At 44.3% G+C, this 21,303-nt stretch overlaps 1 protein-coding gene across 3 annotated transcripts in view; it reads left to right on the forward strand.

Annotated features, from left to right (window-relative positions):
* LOC124608658 (putative epidermal cell surface receptor) overlaps nucleotides 1-21,303 on the forward strand; it is a 412,883-nt gene that overhangs the window by 255,119 nt on the left and 136,461 nt on the right. For all 3 annotated transcript variants that reach the window (XM_047140005.1, XM_047140004.1, XM_047140006.1), the window contains exon 2: nucleotides 7,961-8,160. In XM_047140005.1, coding sequence (XP_046995961.1) covers nucleotides 7,961-8,160 — 200 coding nt within the window. The remainder of the gene's footprint in view (nucleotides 1-7,960; nucleotides 8,161-21,303) is intronic.

Raw genomic sequence — 21,303 nt, forward strand, 5'->3', positions numbered from 1 at the left:
TGCCACCTTTCATGCTTTTCTAAAAAATTTTTTTTTTAAATGATCCCTCATGTAATACTTTGCCACTTTTTCACCACCCCAGTTTATTAAAGAACATCAGTTAGGTACAATTTAAGGAGTACAATTTATGGAAACATAGAATCATAAATGAGCTGATATAACGTAGGGATATTTTTCGCCGAGAAAAAGGATTCAATACGAATTTTCTCTACATCAGAAATTTCTATTTCTTTGTTGTACGTTGCAACCCACAAAACTTCGTAATATTTGGAACAGCTTTAATCGTCAAAACAGTATCTGTTCCTTCAGACATGCATGCATGTCTGACAGACGTTGTAAAGTACTGGTAAAATACAGACCCGGGTACATACAGACATTGTATAAACCACGACATTAAAAATTACATGCAACTTACCTTGTGCATAAAAGGTGCTACAACCCACAATGTGCCGCTATTCGTGAATGAACCACGCAACCTGTCAGTAGCAACACTGTAGTGACACTGTTCTTTGCCGCGATGACTCAAGAAATAGCCTGCAACGAAACTGATCCACAGCTGCCCTGAAGTGGACACAGTGCGCGATAGAGACGTGACGTTTTTCGTGCACGTTGGGGCACGTCAAACGTATTTTCCAGTGACAAACTAAAAACTGCCGTTTTTTGACTTGTCACTTTTCTTACCGCGGTGCGATATGAGCATGAACAATTTGCCCACGTTCGAGTTTGCTTAGCCCCGACATACTTGGCTACAACTACACAGAACGCCGTTCTGACCGCGACTGGCAGTTGCAACATGTTGGGAACATTACACAGGAGCCGATCGTTGTTAAATAAAACAGCACAACGTGGAGGCTTGGCTAGCATCCAAATTTGTGTTCAAGCACGCACTTCTCGCAGTATTTCCATATTTTCTTTTTAATTTTATCCATATTTTGCAGCTTAAACGTGACTGTATTCAAAACATTGGAGGTATGAATTAAACATCGCTTTCAGTCACAACTTTTTCGTGTTTTATTAACTACATGATGCATTTCGGACCCTGTGGGTCCATGGTCAGGTGTACTTTGTCTTAATACATGTTGTATTTCTTCTCCTGAATGAGGTAAAATTAATATTCCTGCCATGAAAAGGTTTAATGTTAAATCTTTTCGTGACAGGAATATGCATTTCACCTCATTTAGGAGAAGAAATAAAACATGTATTCAGACAAAGTACACCTGACGATGGACCCACAGGGTCCGAAATGCATCGTGTAGTTAGTAAAACATGAAAAAGTTGTGACTGAAGGCGTTGTTTAGTTCATACCTCCAATGTTTCCATATTTTCATCCAGCTCTGGTATAAGCGGTCAAGGCCTTATTAATATGAGGCAAACGATTTGGTAGTATTCATATCGGTAGAATTGGTGCAGTGGTCACGACCCTGAATTCACATTCGGAACGACCACGACTCAAATGTCCAAACAACAGCCTGCTTGTAGATTTCCCGTGTTTCCCTTAACTCACTCGATAGATCAGAACTTCTTGCTTCTTTCTTTCCTCTTTTTTTTATTTATTTTTTTTTTATTTAGAGGACGCCTGGGAATTGACTCTAAAAGTTTCCATTCCAAAATATCGGTTTTAACTGCTCCATGTGTATGCCAGTGGGAACACGAGCTCGTCGATAAGAGCGCGGCAGTGGAGTCCGGCCGAGTATTGGCAGCGCGGCGACCCGGCCATCGTCCGCAGACCGGCTGCGCGGAACAAGGCCACGGACGACCACTTTCTCCAGCGAGATGGCGGGACCTCAGCTAGCTGGCGTGCCGTTCACCAAACCACAACACCAGACCACACGGCGGCTCCGTAGCTTCTTACCACCTCTACTCATACTCAAGAGTGGGATATGACGCAGGAGGTTGACCCGAGCAAATGGCGCCCATTACCCGATGTCAATTGCTAAGAACAGTTTACCGTTGCTCATTAAAGTGCGCTGCAGATATCGCAGATTTGTGAGATTGTTCTTCACCGAGGGGTTTGGTGTTAACTGTAATCTGTATAGTCTTTACCAGGCGGTTATAATTAAAGTGCAGCTTTTCACAGAGATGCAGCGTGGGCTGTAATCATCGCATGCCAGAGAAACTTGGCAAATATGCTAATGCGGAACCGACTTACACTGGAGTTCGAATTGTGGCCACCAGGTGCAAATCTGGAGCTTTACATTGCTTGTATGACGGTATGATATCCACCTGTCATTTGGCAAAGCGTGACGCGAGTGGATAGTATGCCTATCGATACGAGAGCCGGTGCACTGTTAGTAAAACTGTTATATGTGAACGACAGCAATTACAATGCTGAATTGAGAGAGTATCAGCGGCGAAAAGTCTGAGAAGAGGCCAGATATCATTAAATGATGTAAAGAAGATGGTAATAAAATTCAAATCACTTGGAAGAGAAAGGCGTCCAATCCCGTTGGAAGATACTGATGAGGTTGCAGTTACTGTAATTGTCCATCAAGCACGTTCTACGGGTAATGCTAGTGCTCGCGCAGTGTCACGAAAATTGTCCGTCCCATGTCAACAGCACGGAAAGATTTGCGGTTTATTTTATACTGGTACCCTTAAATGTAGAAACTGGAACCTCATCATCTGCAGCAACGTTCTGTATTTATTATTCAGTTTCTGGCACGAATCGAAGTTAATGACATGTGACCGGGCAATATTCTGCGGAGTAACGATGAACATTTTACACTGTAGGATGCAGAGAGTATACAGAACTGCTGTATTTCGGGTAATGGTAAATGTCGTGTGACTAGGGCCTCCCGTCGGGTAGACCGTTCGCCGGGTGCAAGTCTTTCTATGTGACGCCACTTCGGCGACTTGCGTGTCGATGGGGATAAATGATGATGATTAGGACAACACAACACCCCGTCACTGAGCGGAGAAAATCTCCGACCCAGCTGGGAATCGAACCCGGGCCCTTAGGATTGACCTGTCGCGCTGACCACTCAGCTACTGGGGGCGGACGGGGTAATGGTAGACCACGTGTTTGTGCACGAAGAGCCATCGCACTCGCCGTTTGTGACTGTGTGATGTGGATTTACAAGCACCTTTATTCTCAGTCCGTTCGTCTTTGAAGAATATACCTCCATAGGGACTGTCAGGTACACAGTTAAGTCCGTGCGTTATCGAGAGCTCCTTGTACAACATGTGGTTCCTGTAGTCCGAGGCTCAATTGTTGTCAAGTCTTCGATGGAAGCACTCGAATAACGAATTCACTGTGTCCAGATACTGATGGCTCCAGTACACCAATATCGATAAATTTGAATGTCTGTACATGAAGTGCATATGCGGCCTGAAGATGGCGTATCGAAGTGCCTAAAATAATTGTAAAAATAAAATAAAATAGCTTCTCAAAACGCCCTGCTGTTTCGCGATTTCCTTGGCAAATATTTGACCATACGCCGTCCGGCGTTCACAATAGACCAACAGAAATTCCACGAACGTTTTCCTGATGCAGTCTTTTGGCTCTGGGTATATCTCAAAGGAAGCTTTCACAAAAGACACTTTCGGTCTCTACTTGATATAAAGGCCGGTGTACAGGAACACTTTGCTCAGCTCCACCTGCACTGTTGCGAGCAGCTGTTGGATACATCGGTTTGAGGATGCCGTATCACGTCGACGTCTCCAGTGTTAATACTGAACAAATTGTGTAAGTGGCTGTTACAACCTTCTCACACGTTTCACCTTTTCTACCCACGTCCCAATACGTAATCCAATACGTATGAAAACATTTCTACACGTCTCTCTTGCATTCACAGGGCCAGATTTGCATCCGGTGGCCAAAATTGGAACTAACTTTTATTCAGAGTAAATCGGTTCCACATTAACGCATTAGGATATCTACCAAGTTTCGCTGCCATACGATAATTACAGTCCACACTGGACCTCTGCGGGTAACTGTACTTTAACTATCCGGTATATTTTATTTCGACCATCATGCTGGCCGCAATAGTCACTGGTATGGGCCATTGTTTGATACGGACTCTAAAACAAATCTTATGTATAACCTTTGGCATGTCCGCCTCCGGTAGTTGACGGTCAGCGTGACAGAATGTCAATCCTAAGGGCCCGGGTTCGATTCCCGGCTGAGTCGGAGATTTTCTCCGCTCAGGGATTGGGTGTTGGTGTTGTCCTAATCATCATTATTTCATCCCCATCGACGCGCAAGTCGCCGAAGTGGCGTCATATCGAAAGACTTGCACCCGGCGAACGGTCTACCCGGCGGGAGGCCCTAGTCACACGACATTTACGTTTACCTTTGACACTATGGAAATAAACGGGAAGTTACCATGTTACTTAGAAACCCTTTCTAGCGTTCCTGCATACGTACCGACCGACCTCTGTGCCAACTTCAGCCGATAGGTCTCACTGGATTCCTATATCGAGAGGCCTGTTGTGAGCACATCGCTCTCCCGACCGTCCTCAGTTTTCGTGACCGGAGCCAATACTTCTTAGTTAAGTAGCATCTGTATTCGCCTCACAAAGGCTGAGTGCACTTCGCTTGCCAAAAGTACTTGGCAGACCGGAACGGTCACCCATCTAAGAGCTAGCCAAGCCCCACGGCGCTTAACTTCGATAAGCTGACTGGAACCGGTATTACCACTGCGGTAAAGCCGTTGCCTTGCATACTTAAACCATGTTGCAATCCGTCGTCTTAATCTGTTCCTGGTCTTGGTAAAATGCGAGTAGACATTCTTGTGATAGCGTAAGCGTAAGACACACGCCGCCACATCTATATTCGTAAACGACTAATCCACTTCACGCAGCACGATACCAGATGTGTGTCGAACTTAAAAATTTCAAATCCTGCCATAATCTACTCGTTAAAAGAGCTATAATCTTCGGTTAAAGCTTCAGCACAATAAGACAAGTATTAGAGATAGAAATTGCCTACATGTCTTAAGGCACCGTAACTCACGGCCCACAATTTCCTCAGACTATATTCATCCAGTATTTGAGAACGAGGACACTTACTGACATCCAGCAAATTTTGCGCAATCATAATTTCAAACTTTCATGAAACTTGTCCTCGCTGACACCCCCACCCTCCAACCCTAATAAAATGACGAAAGGAAACGGTTTACCGCTTACCATATTTTCGCTGTTAATGCAGTAAAATTTTAGCATCAGGCAGAACTTTTAATTTATTACTTCTTTACTGTTCGCTCGATCCGCGACACACTTTGCGGAAAATGTCCCTATATACCTCCGAACGTGCCTGCAAAATTGCATCAGGAGATATGGCTTCATAAACGTTGCGATGAGTGAAAAAGTAGCTTTTGCTTAAAACGGAGCGCAAATTTCCCAGACTATAGTAGTCATCCAGTGGTCGAGAACGAAAGCAGTCAGGGCCATCTAATAAACTACAAATATAATTTCAAAAAATTTCTAAAATATTTCTCGCTTACATGTCTATCACATTAACGCCTTTTTAAAGTAATTAGCGGTGTGAAGCTCTGTTATACTTGTGTGTCCAGTCCTTAAGAATCGGAGGTGGGGGTTTAACCCCGTAACGTTAGACTTTTGACGTCATCAGACTACTCCCAGAGATCGTGGAGTCACACTGACGTACGTTACGGAGCTTGTTCAACAGAAGTATGACATAAACTATTAGATAGATTGCATGTCTTGGTGCCAAACACAGCAAACAGTGCCAGATAATATTATTACCATATTTTTGGAAAACCTGATGAATCCTGTCGTATGCGAATTCTCAAAGACGACTTCAAATTATAAGTATGTGATACAATGACATAGACTACCAACAAGAGTACTGATTACTGTATGTGTGTATTCCATGGGCTAGAAACGCAAAGCGAAAGACGATGACGCCTATTCGTAATTTCTCTATTGTATCAGGGGCGTTCAGTAAGTAATGCAACTCCGGAGCGGGAAGGAGCGCCCGGTCCCCGGCACGAATCCGCCCAGCGGACTTGTGTCGAGGTCCGGTGAGCCGGCCAGTCTGTGGATGGTTTTTAGGCAGTTTTCCATCTGCCTCGGCGAATGCGGGCTGGTTCCCCTTATTCCGCCACAGCTGCACTATGTCGGCGATTGCTGCGCAAACAAGTTCTCAAAGTACGCGTACACCACCATTACTCTACCACGCAAACATGGGGGCTACACTTTACACTCGTTTGGTGTGAGACGTTCCTTGCGGAGGTCCCCCGGGGGCCGAACCCCGGGGAGGCGGAAATGGACTGCGGTAGTCATTGTGGGGTCGTGGACCACTGCAGCTGCGGCGGGGACGGAGCCTCTCCTTCGTTTCTAGGTCACCGGTTAACATACAACGTACAGGTAATGCAACCCATTTTTTTCAGAATTCCAATTCATCATATTACTCTCAACTCTTTCGGCTACAAAACCCTATTTTTCAACACAGTCTCCGTTTATTGCGACGGCCTTACGTCACCTTACTGGGATCACCTGTATGCCCATACGGTACCACTCTACAGGTTGACGTTGGTGCCGGCGTCCTGCTGCATAAATAGGCTCCCCATCATTCACGTACTGCTTTCCGCAGAGTGCATCCTTCATTGGACGGAACAGATGGAAGTCAGAAGGTGCTAGATCCAGGCTGTAGGGAGGACGAGGAAGAACAGTCCAATGAAGTTCCGTGAGCTCCTCTCGGGTGCGCAGACTTATGTGAGGCCTTGCGTTGTCATGCAGAATCGGAAGTTCGTTTGCATTTTTGTGGCGGGCACATCTTTGAATACCCAATTGGCGGACGAGTGTGTCAGCAGTACCGACAGAGACGTCCAGTTAAGCAGCGACGAGTTTGATGGTGATCCGTCGATCACCTCGAACGAGTGTGTCCGCACGTTCCAACACTACAAGAGTTACAGCTGGTGCAGCCGGCCGGCCGGCACACGGGAGGTGGGACAGGTTTGGACGATCTTGTTACGACAATGACTGACGACTCGCCCAACGATTCCAGCATGCTTTTCTTCACTGCCAGGTCACCGTACACATTCTGCAAGCACCTACGAATATCTGTGATGCTCTCGTTTCCCGCCAGAAGGAACTCAATGACAGCCGGCCGCTGTGGCCGGGGGTTCTAGGCGCTTCAGTCCGGAACCACGCGGCTGCCACGGTCGCAGGTTCGATTCCTGCCTCTGGCATGGATGTGCTTGATGTCCTTAGGTTCGATACGTTTAAGTAGTTCTAAGTTCTAGGGGACCGTTGACCTTAGATGTTAAGTCCCATAGTGCTTAGAGCCATTTGAACCATTTTGAACTCAATGACGGCTCTCTGCTTCGAACACATCTCCGTTACAGACGCCGTTTTGAAGGCTGCGTATAGCGCGGCCACCTATCGGAACTTCATGAAACTGTAAGGGCTGAAGCGGGAATATTTCACAACGTCCAACAAAAAAAAATCAGCATTATTTCAACTGAAACTGGCCTAGAAAAACATATGTTACATTCCAGAATGAGATTTTCACTCTGCAGCGGAGTGTGCGCTGATATGAAACTTCCTGGCAGATTAAAACTGTGTGCCCGACCGAGACTCGAACTCGGGACCGTTGCCTTTCGCGGGCAAGTGCTCTACCAACTGAGCTACCGAAGCACGACTCACGCCCGGTACTCACAGCTTTACTTCTGCCAGTACCTCGTCTCCTACTTTCCAGACTTTACAGAAGCTCAGTTGGTAGAGCACTTGCCCGCGAAAGACAAAGGTCCCGAGATCGAGTCTCGGCCGGGCACACAGTTTTAATCTGCCAGGAAGTTTCATATGTTACATTATTTAGTAAATGGCACTCATAAAATAGCGCGCTAAGCATTACGACATAATATCTTGACTGGATGACCGTGATACCGTGTCTCATGGCCACCTGAAACAATTTAGATAAAGTGCAGAACAACCAACAGAGACACGACTTGGCTGCATCGTCGTCGTGACGCTGAACGTCCGCTCCCTGTTGCAGGCGTGATGGCGCAGGCCCTGGTCCCCGGAGTGCTCCCAGCAGAGACGCCTCCCCCGTCGCCCCCCAGCACGCCCCCGCCTCTCACGCCTCCGCCGTCGCAGTCGACGTCACCGGACGCTTCTCCATCTGACTCCATGACCACAACGACAACCACAAGCGCAGTCACAACCACCACGGCTGGCGCAATAGCCAGCTCCACGGTAAGTGGTAAATGTAAGAGTACATAATGCACAATGAAATGTTTCCGCTACGTGCTGCTCCACAGTTGATATGTGGTGTACGAAACTCATAACGTGTAGAACAGATCGACAGTTGCTACGTGAACTGCTTTCATAGTTCAAACAGTTACGGTCTTTCAGGCATTTTCTAGCACACAAAGTGTGAGATTTTTATTCAGATTATATTTTAAAGTACTTTCGACGCAGACTGACTTGACAAACATATCTGGGAACCATAATGCGAATACACAGGGTGACCAGAATTAAAGTTTTAGTTTCGAAACGTTATAGGAAGAGAACTACTAGTCAGAATGACGTCAACTTTGAACGGCAGCGTATTGACGCAGGGGGAAACGCCATGGAACCAAAAAACTTTAACGAACACTTTACCAATAATTGTCGCTGTAAGCGTCTCAACGTAAATGAGGTCAGCTACAAATGACAGCTGAATCGCAATAGGACGGCTGTGGTTTGAGTTGTCCGATACACCATCCGTACTGTTCAATGTGCATGACTGCACAAGTTCGGCTGTCAACAGTTGTGGCACTGTTATTTAAGTAAGCCCATCCGCCTCGGCAAGGTAGTACCACATCGTATGGAAAAAATCCGTTTTTAGTTGTCTTGGGGGCCAAAAACCGCACAAAAAGCAAAATGACATCGGTTTTTAATTGTCTTGGCCCCAAAAACAGGATAAAAATGCAAAGCTACATAGGTTTCTACAAGCTCAGATTCCCTTGGCAACCAGGAAATGATACGTCAAACCTTCGCCGAGATTATTGTCAATGTGTTCTGTAATTTTGTCAGAGACGGTGCAAGGACATAGACGATCGCTTGAATGAAATTTACAAGGTCTTGAAAAGAGGTTATAACATGAACAGCAACAAAAGTAAAACAAGGGAAATGGAATGTAATCGAATTAAATTAAGAGATGCTACAGAAATTATACTAGGAAATGAGACACTAAAAGCAGTAGATGAACTCCGCTATTTTATCAGAAAAATAACTGATGATGGCCAAAGTACAGAGGACATAAAATACAGACTTGCAAAAGTAAGAAAAGAATGTCTGAAAAAGAGAAATTTGTTAACTCCGAAATATATTCAAGTGTTGCAAAGTCTTTATCTGTAGGTATTTGTATGAGTTTATCCTTCAACAGAAGTTAAACATGAAAGATAAACAGCTCAAATAAGAAGAGAACATAAGCTTTTGAAATATGTTACTACAAAAGAATACTGAACATTGACCGTGTGGGACGAATAACTAGTGTGAAGATACTGAATCAAATTGGTGAAAAAGTGCGGGAGAGGGGGGAGGAGGGGTGGTCGTAAAAAAATTCTAGAGGCAGACAAACGCTCGAATATAGTAAGCAAGTTCAAATGGATGTCAGTTGCATGCAATACGTATGCAGAGATGAAGAGACATGCAGGGGATAGAGCAGTCTGGTGAGCTGCATGAAACCAGATTTCGCAGTGAACAGCATTGCAACAACAGATAAAAACTCGACTATTACATTCCAGAGCCACAACCCCCATCCTTTAAAGAATAGAACTCACAACTATAAAACAGCTACAAACGTCTGGTTACTTTAAAAATAAGTTAATGTGTTATTTATTTGACGTTAAGCATGTAAGCGAGAAAAAAATTCAGAAAAAAGTTTGAAATTATGTTTAAAGTCTGTTAAAATGTCATAATGTGCTTCATTCTCGAATACTGGATGAACATATTCCGGGGAATTTAAGCGCCGTGAGTGGTGCTGCCTAAAGGCACTTACGCAGTTTCTACTTGTACTACGTATCTTAACTGTGCTAAACTCTGAACGTAGGGCGGTATCTCGTAGTGAGTAATTTATGATAGCATTTTAAATTTTTACATTCGATCAATAATTACGTGAAATATCGAAAATCAAATTTTTGTTACCCCTGAAAACCGTTATAGAATCTGTGCGCCATTTTCGCCGTTTATTTACACATACAAAAACAAAATTTGGTACATATGCTACTCGTCGTCTAGAAAGAAGTACTGTGTGGTAACCACAGTATTTCATTCCAGACAGTGAGTAGCATGTGTACCAAATTTGGTTGAAATCGATCGAGTGGTTTAGGAGTCCATGTGGAATGTACATATGTACAAACAAGCATCCATTTTTGTACATGCAGATTAAACAGCGAAACTGGTGCATAGACTTACTATAGATTGCCCATTAAACGGCTTCCAGGGGAAACAAAAAATTGCTTTTTGATATCTCATGTAATTATTGATCGAATTTAAAAAATTAAAATGCTGTCATAAACTGCTCATTAAGAGATATTATATTACATTGAAGGTTTAACATAGTTAAGACACATATTACAGTTAGAAACAGTGTTTATGTCTTGAGGCAACCTAATTCACAGCACACAGATTACTTAGATTGTAGTCGTCCAGTATTTGAGAATGAGGGCACCAACTAGCTGCCAAAGGGGTGGAGGTGAATCAGTGTTGGTAACACCTGACATCTAGGCTATCCTGCATGAATGGCGTGTTGCATGGGTAATATCAGAATGTGTTCCTAGGGCTATGCATGTGGGTGGGTATGACGGAGCAGAAAGAGGGGGGAAGGAGGAGATGGCTAGTGAGAGAGGGGTGAAATGGATGGAGAAATGGGGAAGGAGGAGGTGGACAGACAGACAGGAGAAGGAGATGAACAGAGAGGAGACAGAAGGCGATAGAGAGAAAGAGGGGAGTGAGAGGAGGGAGAGAGAGAGAGAGGGATGGGGGATAAGGTGGGGAGGTGGACAGAGTGGTAGGAAGTAGGAGAGATGGCTAGAGAGAGGCGGTAGTAGGAGATGGATACAGAGAGAGGGAGTTGGAGGAGATACTAGAGAAAGGTGGGAGGGAGAAATGGACAGAGAGACTGCAGAAGAAGAAAGGACAAAGGGATGGGTGAAGAAGGAAATGGAAAGACAAAAGACACAAGGACGTGGAGGAGATGGAGAGACGGGAGGGGGAGGAAGAGATGCGTGCCAAATACCTGTTGTACGCATACGCGGATGAAGAAGCGGGCAAAAGACTAATAATAACGACAGATATGTGTTTTCCATTGTCACACCAAAGTATTACTTTGGTCTGTTTAAACGGTATCACGAAAGAATTGATTTTATTATAAATAAGAGAAAAGTTAGTCATTCTTAACTGTGGTTACAGCATTAGCAAGGGTGGGAAACCCACATTTCCATGGCACAACATGCAAAAAGAGGTTCATTGTTTCGGCAGGGAATTACATCTGATGCAGACAGAGGACCAACGGATACGTTATGTACTGAACTTCTTCCCGAGGGCAAGTTTCGAACAGAGATAAAACTATCATGCTCGTGATTTCCCTAAACCGATTAGGTGAATGCTGTAACATTTCCACTGAAAAGAACACAGCCGCTTTTCTTTCATACCCTTGTCCCATTCGAGCTTGAACTCCGTTTGTAATTACGCTAATGTTCTTTCGTTTTTAGACCGAAGCGTAAGTGGACCCGCTGCAGAGTTCGGAAGGGGGCTATCTACACCTGCATCTACGTGACTAATCTTCAGTGCACACTGAAGTGCCTGGCCGAGGGTTCATCGAATCACGTTCACAGTGTTTCTCTGCTGTTCCACTCTCGAACAGTGCGTGGGAAAAATGAACATTTAAATCTTTCCGTAAGAGCTCTAATTTTTCTTAGTTTATTACGATAATCATTTCTCCCTATGAAGATTCGCGTCAGTAAAATGTTTTCACATTCAGAGGAGAAAGTTGGTGATTGAAATTTCGTGGAAAGATCTCGCCGCAACGAAAAATGCCTTTGCTGCAATGTTGCCACCACAACTCGCTTATCATACCCATGACACACACTACCCCATTTCGGCATAATACAAAACGAGCTGCCTACTTTGGACTTCTTGCTTTGTTCTCCGTCAGTCCTATCTGGTAAGGATCCCACTCCGCACAGCAATTCTCTACCAGAGGGCAAACATCCCTAACGTAGCGTAGGCGGTTTCTTTAGTAGAGCTGTTGCACCTTCTAAGCCTTCTGCCAATATAACGTTGTCTTTGGTTTGCGTTCCCCACAACATTACATATGTGGTCGTTCCAATCTGCGTTGTCCGGAGACTAGGAGGTGAAAGCCACTTGCATGATGGCCGGCAGTAAGCCACTCAGGGCTTCTAAGGCTGAGTAGTTTGGTCGTCTGCCAAAATATTGTGCCTGTTGGACGCTGAGATGCGGCCGTACGCCCGAGAATACTTCTTTGAATATTAGAATTGTTCTTATTCGGTAATACTACCTTCTGCTATCCCTTGTTCGTCCGCATGTGACCATCGCAACCGGATCCGTTCAGTTAATATTGACGACGTCTGGTACTTACGCGTTCCAAGATAAAAAAAATAAAATAAAAAAAAAGGCTTTTGATGCCTCTACTAGTACTGGAAGGGAAGTCGCCAACAGGTATTCGTTGAGGCGCCATCAGATTCAGACTATTATTACGAGTTTGGCCTTGGAAGCCCGTGACTTGCTAACTGGTACCAGTCAGACACGTTCTTCTAGCAGCTTTGCACGCGAAGGGAGGGGATTGTGAAAGCCATCGTGAACAGGAAAAAGGAATGAAGCAGCAAGGAGGCTGCAGATTTTTGACGCTCGCTTCCAACCAACACTTCCGGAGAATCACTTCACTGGAGCTGTAGTAGTAGTAGAGGTAGTAGTAGTAGTAGTAGTAGTAGAACTTGAAGTTTCATTCACTTTTACGAAGGTATTGAATATGGATCTACAGGAGTTTGACAAAACCATGGAAACACTGCGAGAAACGCATACCTGAACTTACACTACTGGCCATTAAAATTGCTACACCACGAAGATGACGTGCTACAGACGCGAAATTTAACTGACAGGAAGGAGATGCTGTGATATGCAAATGATTAGCTTTTCAGAGCATTCACACAAGGTTGGCGCCGTTGACGACACCTACAACGTGCTGACATGAGGAAAGTTTCCAACCGATTTCTCATACATAAACAGCAGTTGACCGGCGTTGCCTGGTGAAACGTCGTTGTGATGCCTCGAGTAAGGAGGAGAAATGCGTACCATCACGTTTTCGACTTTGATAAAGGTCGGATTGTAGCCTATCGCGATTGCGGTTTATCGTATCGCGACATTGCTGCTCGCGTTGGCGAGATCCAATGACTGTTAGCAGAATGTGGAATCGTTGGGTTCAGGAGGGTAATACGGAACGCCGTACTGGATCCCAACGGTCTCGTATCACTAGCAGGCGGGATAACAGGCATCTTACCCGCATGGCTGTAACGGATCGTGCAGCCACGTCTCGATCCCTGAGTCAACAGATGGGGACGTTTGCAAGACATCAACCATCTGCACGAACAGTTCGACGACGTTTGCAGCTGCATGGCCTATCAGTTCGGAAACCATGGCTGCGGTTACACATGACGCTGCATCACCGACAGGAGGAGCGCCTGCGATGGTGTACTCAACGACGAACCTGGGTGCACGAATGGCAAAACGTCATTTTTTCTGATGAATCCAGGTTCTGTTTACAGCATCATGATGATCGCATCCGTGCTTGGCGACATCGCGGTAAACGCACATTGGAAGCGTGTATTCGTCATCGCCATACTGGCGTATCACCCGGCGTGATGGTATGGGGGGCCATTGGTTACACGTCTCTGTCACCTTTTGTTCGCATTGTCGATACTTTGAACAGTGGACGTTACATTTCAGATGTGTTACGGCCCGTGGCTCTACCCTTCATTCGATCCCTGCGAAACCCTACATTTCAGCAGGATAATGCACGACCGCATGTTGCTGGTCCTATAAGGGCCCTTCTGGATACAGAAAATGTTCGACTGCTGCCCTAGCCAGCACATTCTCCAGATATCTCACCAACTGAAAACGTCTGGTCAATAGTGGCCGAGCAACTGGGTCGTCACAAGACTCTTGATGAACTGTGATGTCGTGTTGGAGCTGCAAGGGCAGCTGTACCTGTACACGCCATCCAAGTTCTGTTTGACTCAATGCCCAGGCGTATCAAGGCCGTTATTACGGCCAGAGGTGGTTGCTCTGGGTACTGATTTCTCAGGGTCTATGCACCCAAATTGCGTGAAAATGTAATCACATGTCAGTGCTAGTATAATATATTTGTCCAATGAATACCCGTTTATCATCTGCATTTCTTCTTGGTGTAGCAATTTTAATGGCCAGCAGTGTACATGCGGATGGCAGCTAAGTCTGCAGGCTGCGCTGTTATATTTGTCAACTTACGGGAGTTGTACAATGTCCCCAATACGCTGGTAGTATCAGGACAGTGTTCTGTATACTTGAGACTGCAGTATACTGGAGCTAAGTGAATTCTAAGTGCGCAAATTGTTGGTGCCCGTACGGTTGGTGCTTCCGTAACCAATGTAGCCGAGGTGCTGGTATTTCAAGAGTCATTGTATAGAACATCCATATCGCACGCAGGGAAAACGGTAAAACTTCATCCGCTAAGTCACAACGTGGACGAGTTTGTCACAAGAGTGAAACACGACAGAGGTCGCTGATGATATGGGCAGCCATATCGTGGTATTACATGGGCCCCACGGTTACTCTGCAAACCCACATTACTGCCAAGGATTAAGTGATCATTTTGGCTGATAAGGTTCATACCATGATACAATGCTTCATCCCCAGTGATGATGCTGTGTACCACGACGAAACGGCCCCTTTCATACATCGTCCAGAATTGGGTCTGTGAGTACGAGGATGAATTTTCGCATCTACCCTGTCCACCACAGTCACGTGATCTAAATATTATTGAATCTTTGTGATCCACTTTGGAGAAAAGGCCGCGTGAATGCTATCCTCCTCCAACATCGTCACCTACACATACCAGTATTTTACAGAAAGAATAGTATGGGATTCCCTTGAAAAGCAAACAGGACGTGTGTTTATCCATTTCGAAACGAATTGAAGCTGTTTTGAGTGCCAACAGATTTCTGTGACGTATTAGACATGATAATTTGTGTCTTTTTTGTGTTCTCATATATTTGCACGCCACATGTACTAAGTGCGTACGAAAATGTAAACGATCTAAATGTTCTGGGCCGATAGATGGTGTCGGTTTTGCACGCCTCTAGCTCCACTTGCGATACCGTGGCTTTTCGCAGACATACCACAAGTACAGCATTACATGCAGAGATGGCAACAAACTACGCAACGGACGCCACCACTTGTTTCCAGTGCGAGATGAGATTGCATTTCCCGGACCAGGTGGTATTTAGTCACAGGTCACACTCCATAGTCAACTGTGGAAACACACCATAGTTAAGCGAAGGACTGAAGGAGGTCTTGCGGATGAGAAAGGCGGAAATTGCGGAATGTTGTTCTCATAAAGAAATTAACTGACGAAGACTGGTCAGATCCAAAAGGATACGTGCTGATTTACCTAGGTCTTTGAGACTTACGTAATCGCCGACAGACAGACAGACAGGAGTCTCCTCAACGTAGATATCAGTTAGATTTCAGAGGAGTTGCGATACTTATTATCATGACTTACCATTTCATATACTGTTGATGGCCTGCAATGTTCATGCGTCTCTGAGAACTGAGAGTATAAACACCCCTGTATTCCAAGCTATTAGGTTACTCCAGGGACAGAACTGTGGAGTGGAAAGGGGAAAATCGTAAACTAACCAAATTAATAGGATGCATTCATCGTGCGATCTGCAGGCCCATCTTCTGAGATACTGCCGTCGAGCTGAATCTACGCCTAATTGAATGGAAGGAGAATACTGACAGAATCATTGCACATGCTGACGATCCTTTGTTTGTGCTATCACCCAAAAGTGGAAACGACATTGAGCTTTAAGCAAATATTGTAGTCGACAAACGATCTATGACAAAAAAAAAGCTAAAGAAACTTCGCACCACAAAGGAATTATCCGAATTGGGCGGAAATTGGTACATAAAAACAAATGATTACAATTTCAAAAAAACTGTGTGATTTATTCAAGAGAAAGAGCTTCATAAACTGAGCAAGTCAGTAACGTCTTGGCTACGTCTGACCACTATGACAGCAGTTATTAGGCTTGGCATCGATTGATGGTTGATGGATGTACTCCCGAGGGATAGCGTACCAAATTCTGTCCAGCTGGCTTGTTAGATCGTCAAAATCCCGAGCTGGTTGGAGGGATTACCCATAATGCTCCAAACATTCTCAATTGGGGAGAGATCTGACGAACTATCACTCCTGGTTTTAGGGCCATATGGCAGTCGACAGTCAGGTTAGTATCCCACCGTTGTCCGAGGTGTCTCCTGACACGTCTTCACTGGTCGTTGGGGCCCAGTTCGAAGCGGGACCGATCACTGAAGACTATTCTACTCCAGTCAATGAAATTCCAGGCCGAATGTGCCCGACACCATTGCAAATGGGCTTGTTGATGCACAAAGGTGAATGGTAGCTGGCACAAGAGGTGTCTAATGAGATCAGACCCCTTTCTGTAAGCCACCTGTTAATGACCGTTGTGGTCACTGAAACACCAGTTGCACGTCGAATTAATTATATTGATGAATTTCGGGTTCTGAGTGTCTCTCTGACGATTGCTCGGTCCTCCCGTTCTGTCGTCTCTCTAGGTCGACCGCTTTCTTCTTGACACTGTGATCGACCATGGTTCACTCATTCCTGCCAACATCATCAAAAAGTGGCATCGCTCCTACTCAACCCTCAAGCTATTAGCCGATTACTCCTGTCGGCTTCTTTGAGCCCAACTATACGTCCTTTTTCGAATGCTGATATCTACGGATAATATTCTTGCCCCTGTTCTGCAATGAATAGTTACAACCCAACTGAATACGCAGAATTAAATTCCCAAAACTTTATGCTGTGGCATCTATGTTTCTTGTTGTTGTTGTTGTTGTTGTTATTGTTATTGTTATGGTCTTCAGTCTAGAGATAGGTTTGGTGCAGTTCTCCATGCTACTTCATCCTGTGCAAGTTCCTTCATCTCCCAGTACCTAATACATACTGCATCCTTCTGAATTTGCTTAGTGTATTCATCTCTTGGTCTCCCTCTACAATTTTTACCCTCCATGCTGCCCTCCAGTACCAAATTGGTGATCCCTTGATGCCTCAGAACATGTCCTACCAACCGATCCCTTCTTTTAGTCAAGTTGTGCCACAAACTCCTCTTCTCCCCAATTCTATTCAATACCTCCTCATTAGTTAAGTGATCTACCCATCTAATCTTCAGCATTCTTGTGTAACACCACATTTCGAAAGCTTCTATTCTCTTCTTGTCCAAACTATTTATCGTCCATGCTTCACTTCCATACATGGCTACATTCCATACAAATACTTTCAGAAACGACTTCCTGACCCTTAAATATATACTCGATGTTAACAAATTTCTCTTCTTCAGAAACGCTTTCCTTGCCATTGCCAGTCTACATTTTATATCCTCTCTACATCGACCATCATCAGTTATTTTGCTCCCCAAATAGCAAAACTCATCTACTACTTTAAGTGTCTAATTTCCTAATCTAATTCCCTGAGCATCACCCGACTTAATTCGACTACATTCCATTATACTCGTTTTGCTTTTGTTGATGTTCATCTTATACCCTCCTTTCAAGACACTGTTCACTCCGTTCAATTGCTCTTCCAGGTCCTTTGCTGTCTCTGACAGAATTACAATGTCATCGGGGAACCTCAACGTTTTTATTTCTTCTCTATGGATTTTAATTCCTACTCCGAATTTTTCTTTTGTTTTTCCTTTACTGCTTGCTCAGTATACAGATTGAATAACATCGGGGATCGGCTACAACCCTGTCTCACTCCCTTCCCAACCAGTACTTCCCTTTCATGCCCATCGACTTTTATAACTGCCATCTGGTTTCTGTACAAATTGTAAACAGCCTTTCGCTACCCATTCTTCTTCTACTGTATTCGTTTCCCCATTCCTGTCAATCGTTCCCTAATGCTCTCCCTAAAACTCTCTACAACCTCTGGTTCTGTGATTTTATCCACGTCCTATCTCCTTAAATTCCCACTTTTTTGCGGTTTCTTCAGTTTTAATCTACAGTCAGAGTCCACATATGCCCCTGGAAATGCCTTACAATTTAAAACCTGATTCCTGAATCTCTGTCTTGCCATTTTATAATCTATCTGAAACCTTCAAGTATCTGCAGGCCTCTTCTGTGGATACAGCCTTCTTTCATGATTCTGGAACCAAGTGTTAGCATTGATCAAGTTATGCTCTGTGCAAAATTCTACCAGGCGGCTTCCTCTTTCATTTCTTACCCCCATTCCATATTCACCTACTACGTTTTCTTCTCTTCTTTTTCCTACTATCGAATTCCAGTCACCCATGACTATTAAACTTTCATCTTCCTTCACTATCTGAATAATTTCTTTTATACGTTTCTTCGATCTCTTCGTCATCTACGGAGCTAGTTGGCATATAAACTTGTACTACTGTGGTAGACGCTGGCTTCGTGTCTATCTTGGCCACAATAATGCGTTCACTATGCTGTTTGTAGTAGCTTACCCGCACTCCTATTTTTTTAATTCATTATTAAAGCTACTCCTGCATTACCCCTATTTGATTTTGTATTTATAACCAAGTACTCACCTGACCAGAAGTATTGTTCCTCCTGCCACCGAACTTCACTAATTATTACTATATTTAACTAAAACCTATCTATTTCCCTTTTGAAATTTTCTAGCCTACCTGCCCGATTAAGGAATCTGACATTCCACGCGAGTTTTCTTTCTCCTGATAACGACGTCCTCCTGAGTAGTCCCCGCCCGGAGATCCGAATGGGGGACTATTTTACCTCCGGAATATTTTACCCAAGAGGACGCCATCATCATTTAACCATACAGTAAAGCTGCATGCCCTCGGGAAAAATTACGGCTGTACTTCCCCTTGCTTTTAGCCCTTCGCAGTACTAACACAGCAAAGCCGTTTTGGTTATTGTTACAAGGCCAGATCAATCATCCAGAGTGTTGCCCCTGCAACTACTGAAAAGGCTGCTGCCTCTCTTCAGGAACCACACGTTTGTTTGGCCTCTCAACAGATATCCGTCCGTTGTGGTTGCACCTACGGTACGGCTATCTCTTATCACTGAGGCACGCAAGCCTCCCCACGAACGGTAAGGTCCATGGTCCATGGGGGGTATCGATATGTCCGCTGTTTACTGTCCTTGCCAGCTGCGAGGTGGAATCGCGCTGCAGAGTACACATTCATCCATAGGCCGCCAGAGATTAAATTTTGCATTTTCCTTCGATGCCAGTAAATCAGTATCAATTTGTGACAAATTTTCGTAACTCCTTAGTTGGGCGTCGATTATTTTTTTCGTGTAAGTGTGTACACATTATACAAATTACCAGTTGCAGTGAACAAAACTGAACGTAATGTTATGTGGAATGCTACATAATATTTCACGACTCATTTTTGACAACACCAACATCGCCAGACAAAGAATGACACGATATTTAACAACTGCGACTGTTAAAGCACAGAAATTACTGCACGAGGTAAAAAGGACCTACACTGAAAACTACGTGCTACGAATTACATTTAACAGTGATAAGACGATACACGGTGCGCTAGATGAGCCAGTAGTTCGTTTACAGCCAGCACTCAGGCAATCAGACTCGCCTTCGTATTAAGCAGGACTGCTGTGAGGCGTGGGCAGAGGCGAGCGTGGTTTCGGCAATTTGGGGCTCTCGGCACTGCCTCCTTGGAGTCACTGCGCGAGGCGGTAGGGATCAGATATAGGGCTGCTACACACTTATGGAAGGTGGACAGTTTTGATAAAATAATTGAAATCATCTAAGACAATTACAGTGACTTATGACATTAGACGAATTACTAACCGCAATACACATTCCAAATAACTGGAGAAACTCCAGTTGAATAGCAGACAAAAAACCTTTGGAACTCTACAGAGAATGCTGACAAAGAACACATTTTTGTTGTTGTTGTTGTTGTTGTTGTTGTTGCGGTCTTTAATCCGAAGACCAGTTTGATGCATCTCTCCACGGTACTTCATGCAATGCAAGTGTCTTCATTTCCGAATAACTACTACACCATTCATCTCTTTGTCTCCCTTTACAGTTCTTCCCCCTCTCCCCCCATTTCCCTCCAGTACTACTCGTAAATTTGCGATCTCTTGATGTCTTAGAACATGTCCTACCCCTTGTTCCAGGTAAGTTATGCCACAAATTTCTTTCTCCCCTATTCTATTCAGAATCTCCTCATTGGTTACATTTCCTACCCACCTAATCTTCTGCATTTTTCTGTAGTACCGCATTTCAAAACTTGTAATCTTTTCTTGTCTGAACTTTTTATCGTCCACGTTTCACTAACATACAAGATACGCTCCAGTCAAATATCTTCAGAAAAGACTTCCTAGCACTTAAATATATATCCCATGCTAACAAATTTATCTTCTTCAGAAACTCTCTTCTTGCCATTGCCAGTCTACATTTTATATCCTCTTTACTTCATAGATCATCAGTTACTTTGCTGTCCATATAGCAAAACTCACCTACTACTTTCAGTGTGTCGTTTCTTAATCTAATTCCCTCAGCATCGCCTGATACATTTAGACCACATTCCACTATCTTGTTTTCGTTTTGTTATTATTCATCTTATATCCTCCTTCCAAGACAATGTCCATTCCATTCAACTACTCTCCCGAAACCTTTGTTGACATTTAGACCACATTCCACTATCTTGTTTTCGTTTTGTTATTACTCATCTTACATCCTCCTTCCAAGACAATGTCCATTCCATTCAACTACTCTTCCGAAACCTTTGCTGTCTCTGACAGAATTACAATATCAATGGCAAACCTCAAAGTTTTTATTTCTTCTGTCTGAACTTCAATTCCTTCCCCGAATTTTCCTTTAGTTTCCTTTGGTGCTTGTTCAATGTACGGAATGAATAACATTGTGTATAAGCTACAGCCCTGTATCACTCCCTTCCCGACAACTGCTTCCCTTTCAAGCCTCTCGACTCTTTATAACTGGCGTCTGGTTTCTGTGCAAGCTGTATATAACCTTCGCTGCTTGTGTTGTACCCTCTAACCAGATGGGGATTTTGACTATCTGAAGTGCCACTTGAA

The sequence above is a fragment of the Schistocerca americana genome, chromosome 1 (assembly GCF_021461395.2).
Source record: "Schistocerca americana isolate TAMUIC-IGC-003095 chromosome 1, iqSchAmer2.1, whole genome shotgun sequence".
In the NCBI taxonomy this organism is placed as follows: domain Eukaryota; kingdom Metazoa; phylum Arthropoda; class Insecta; order Orthoptera; family Acrididae; genus Schistocerca; species Schistocerca americana.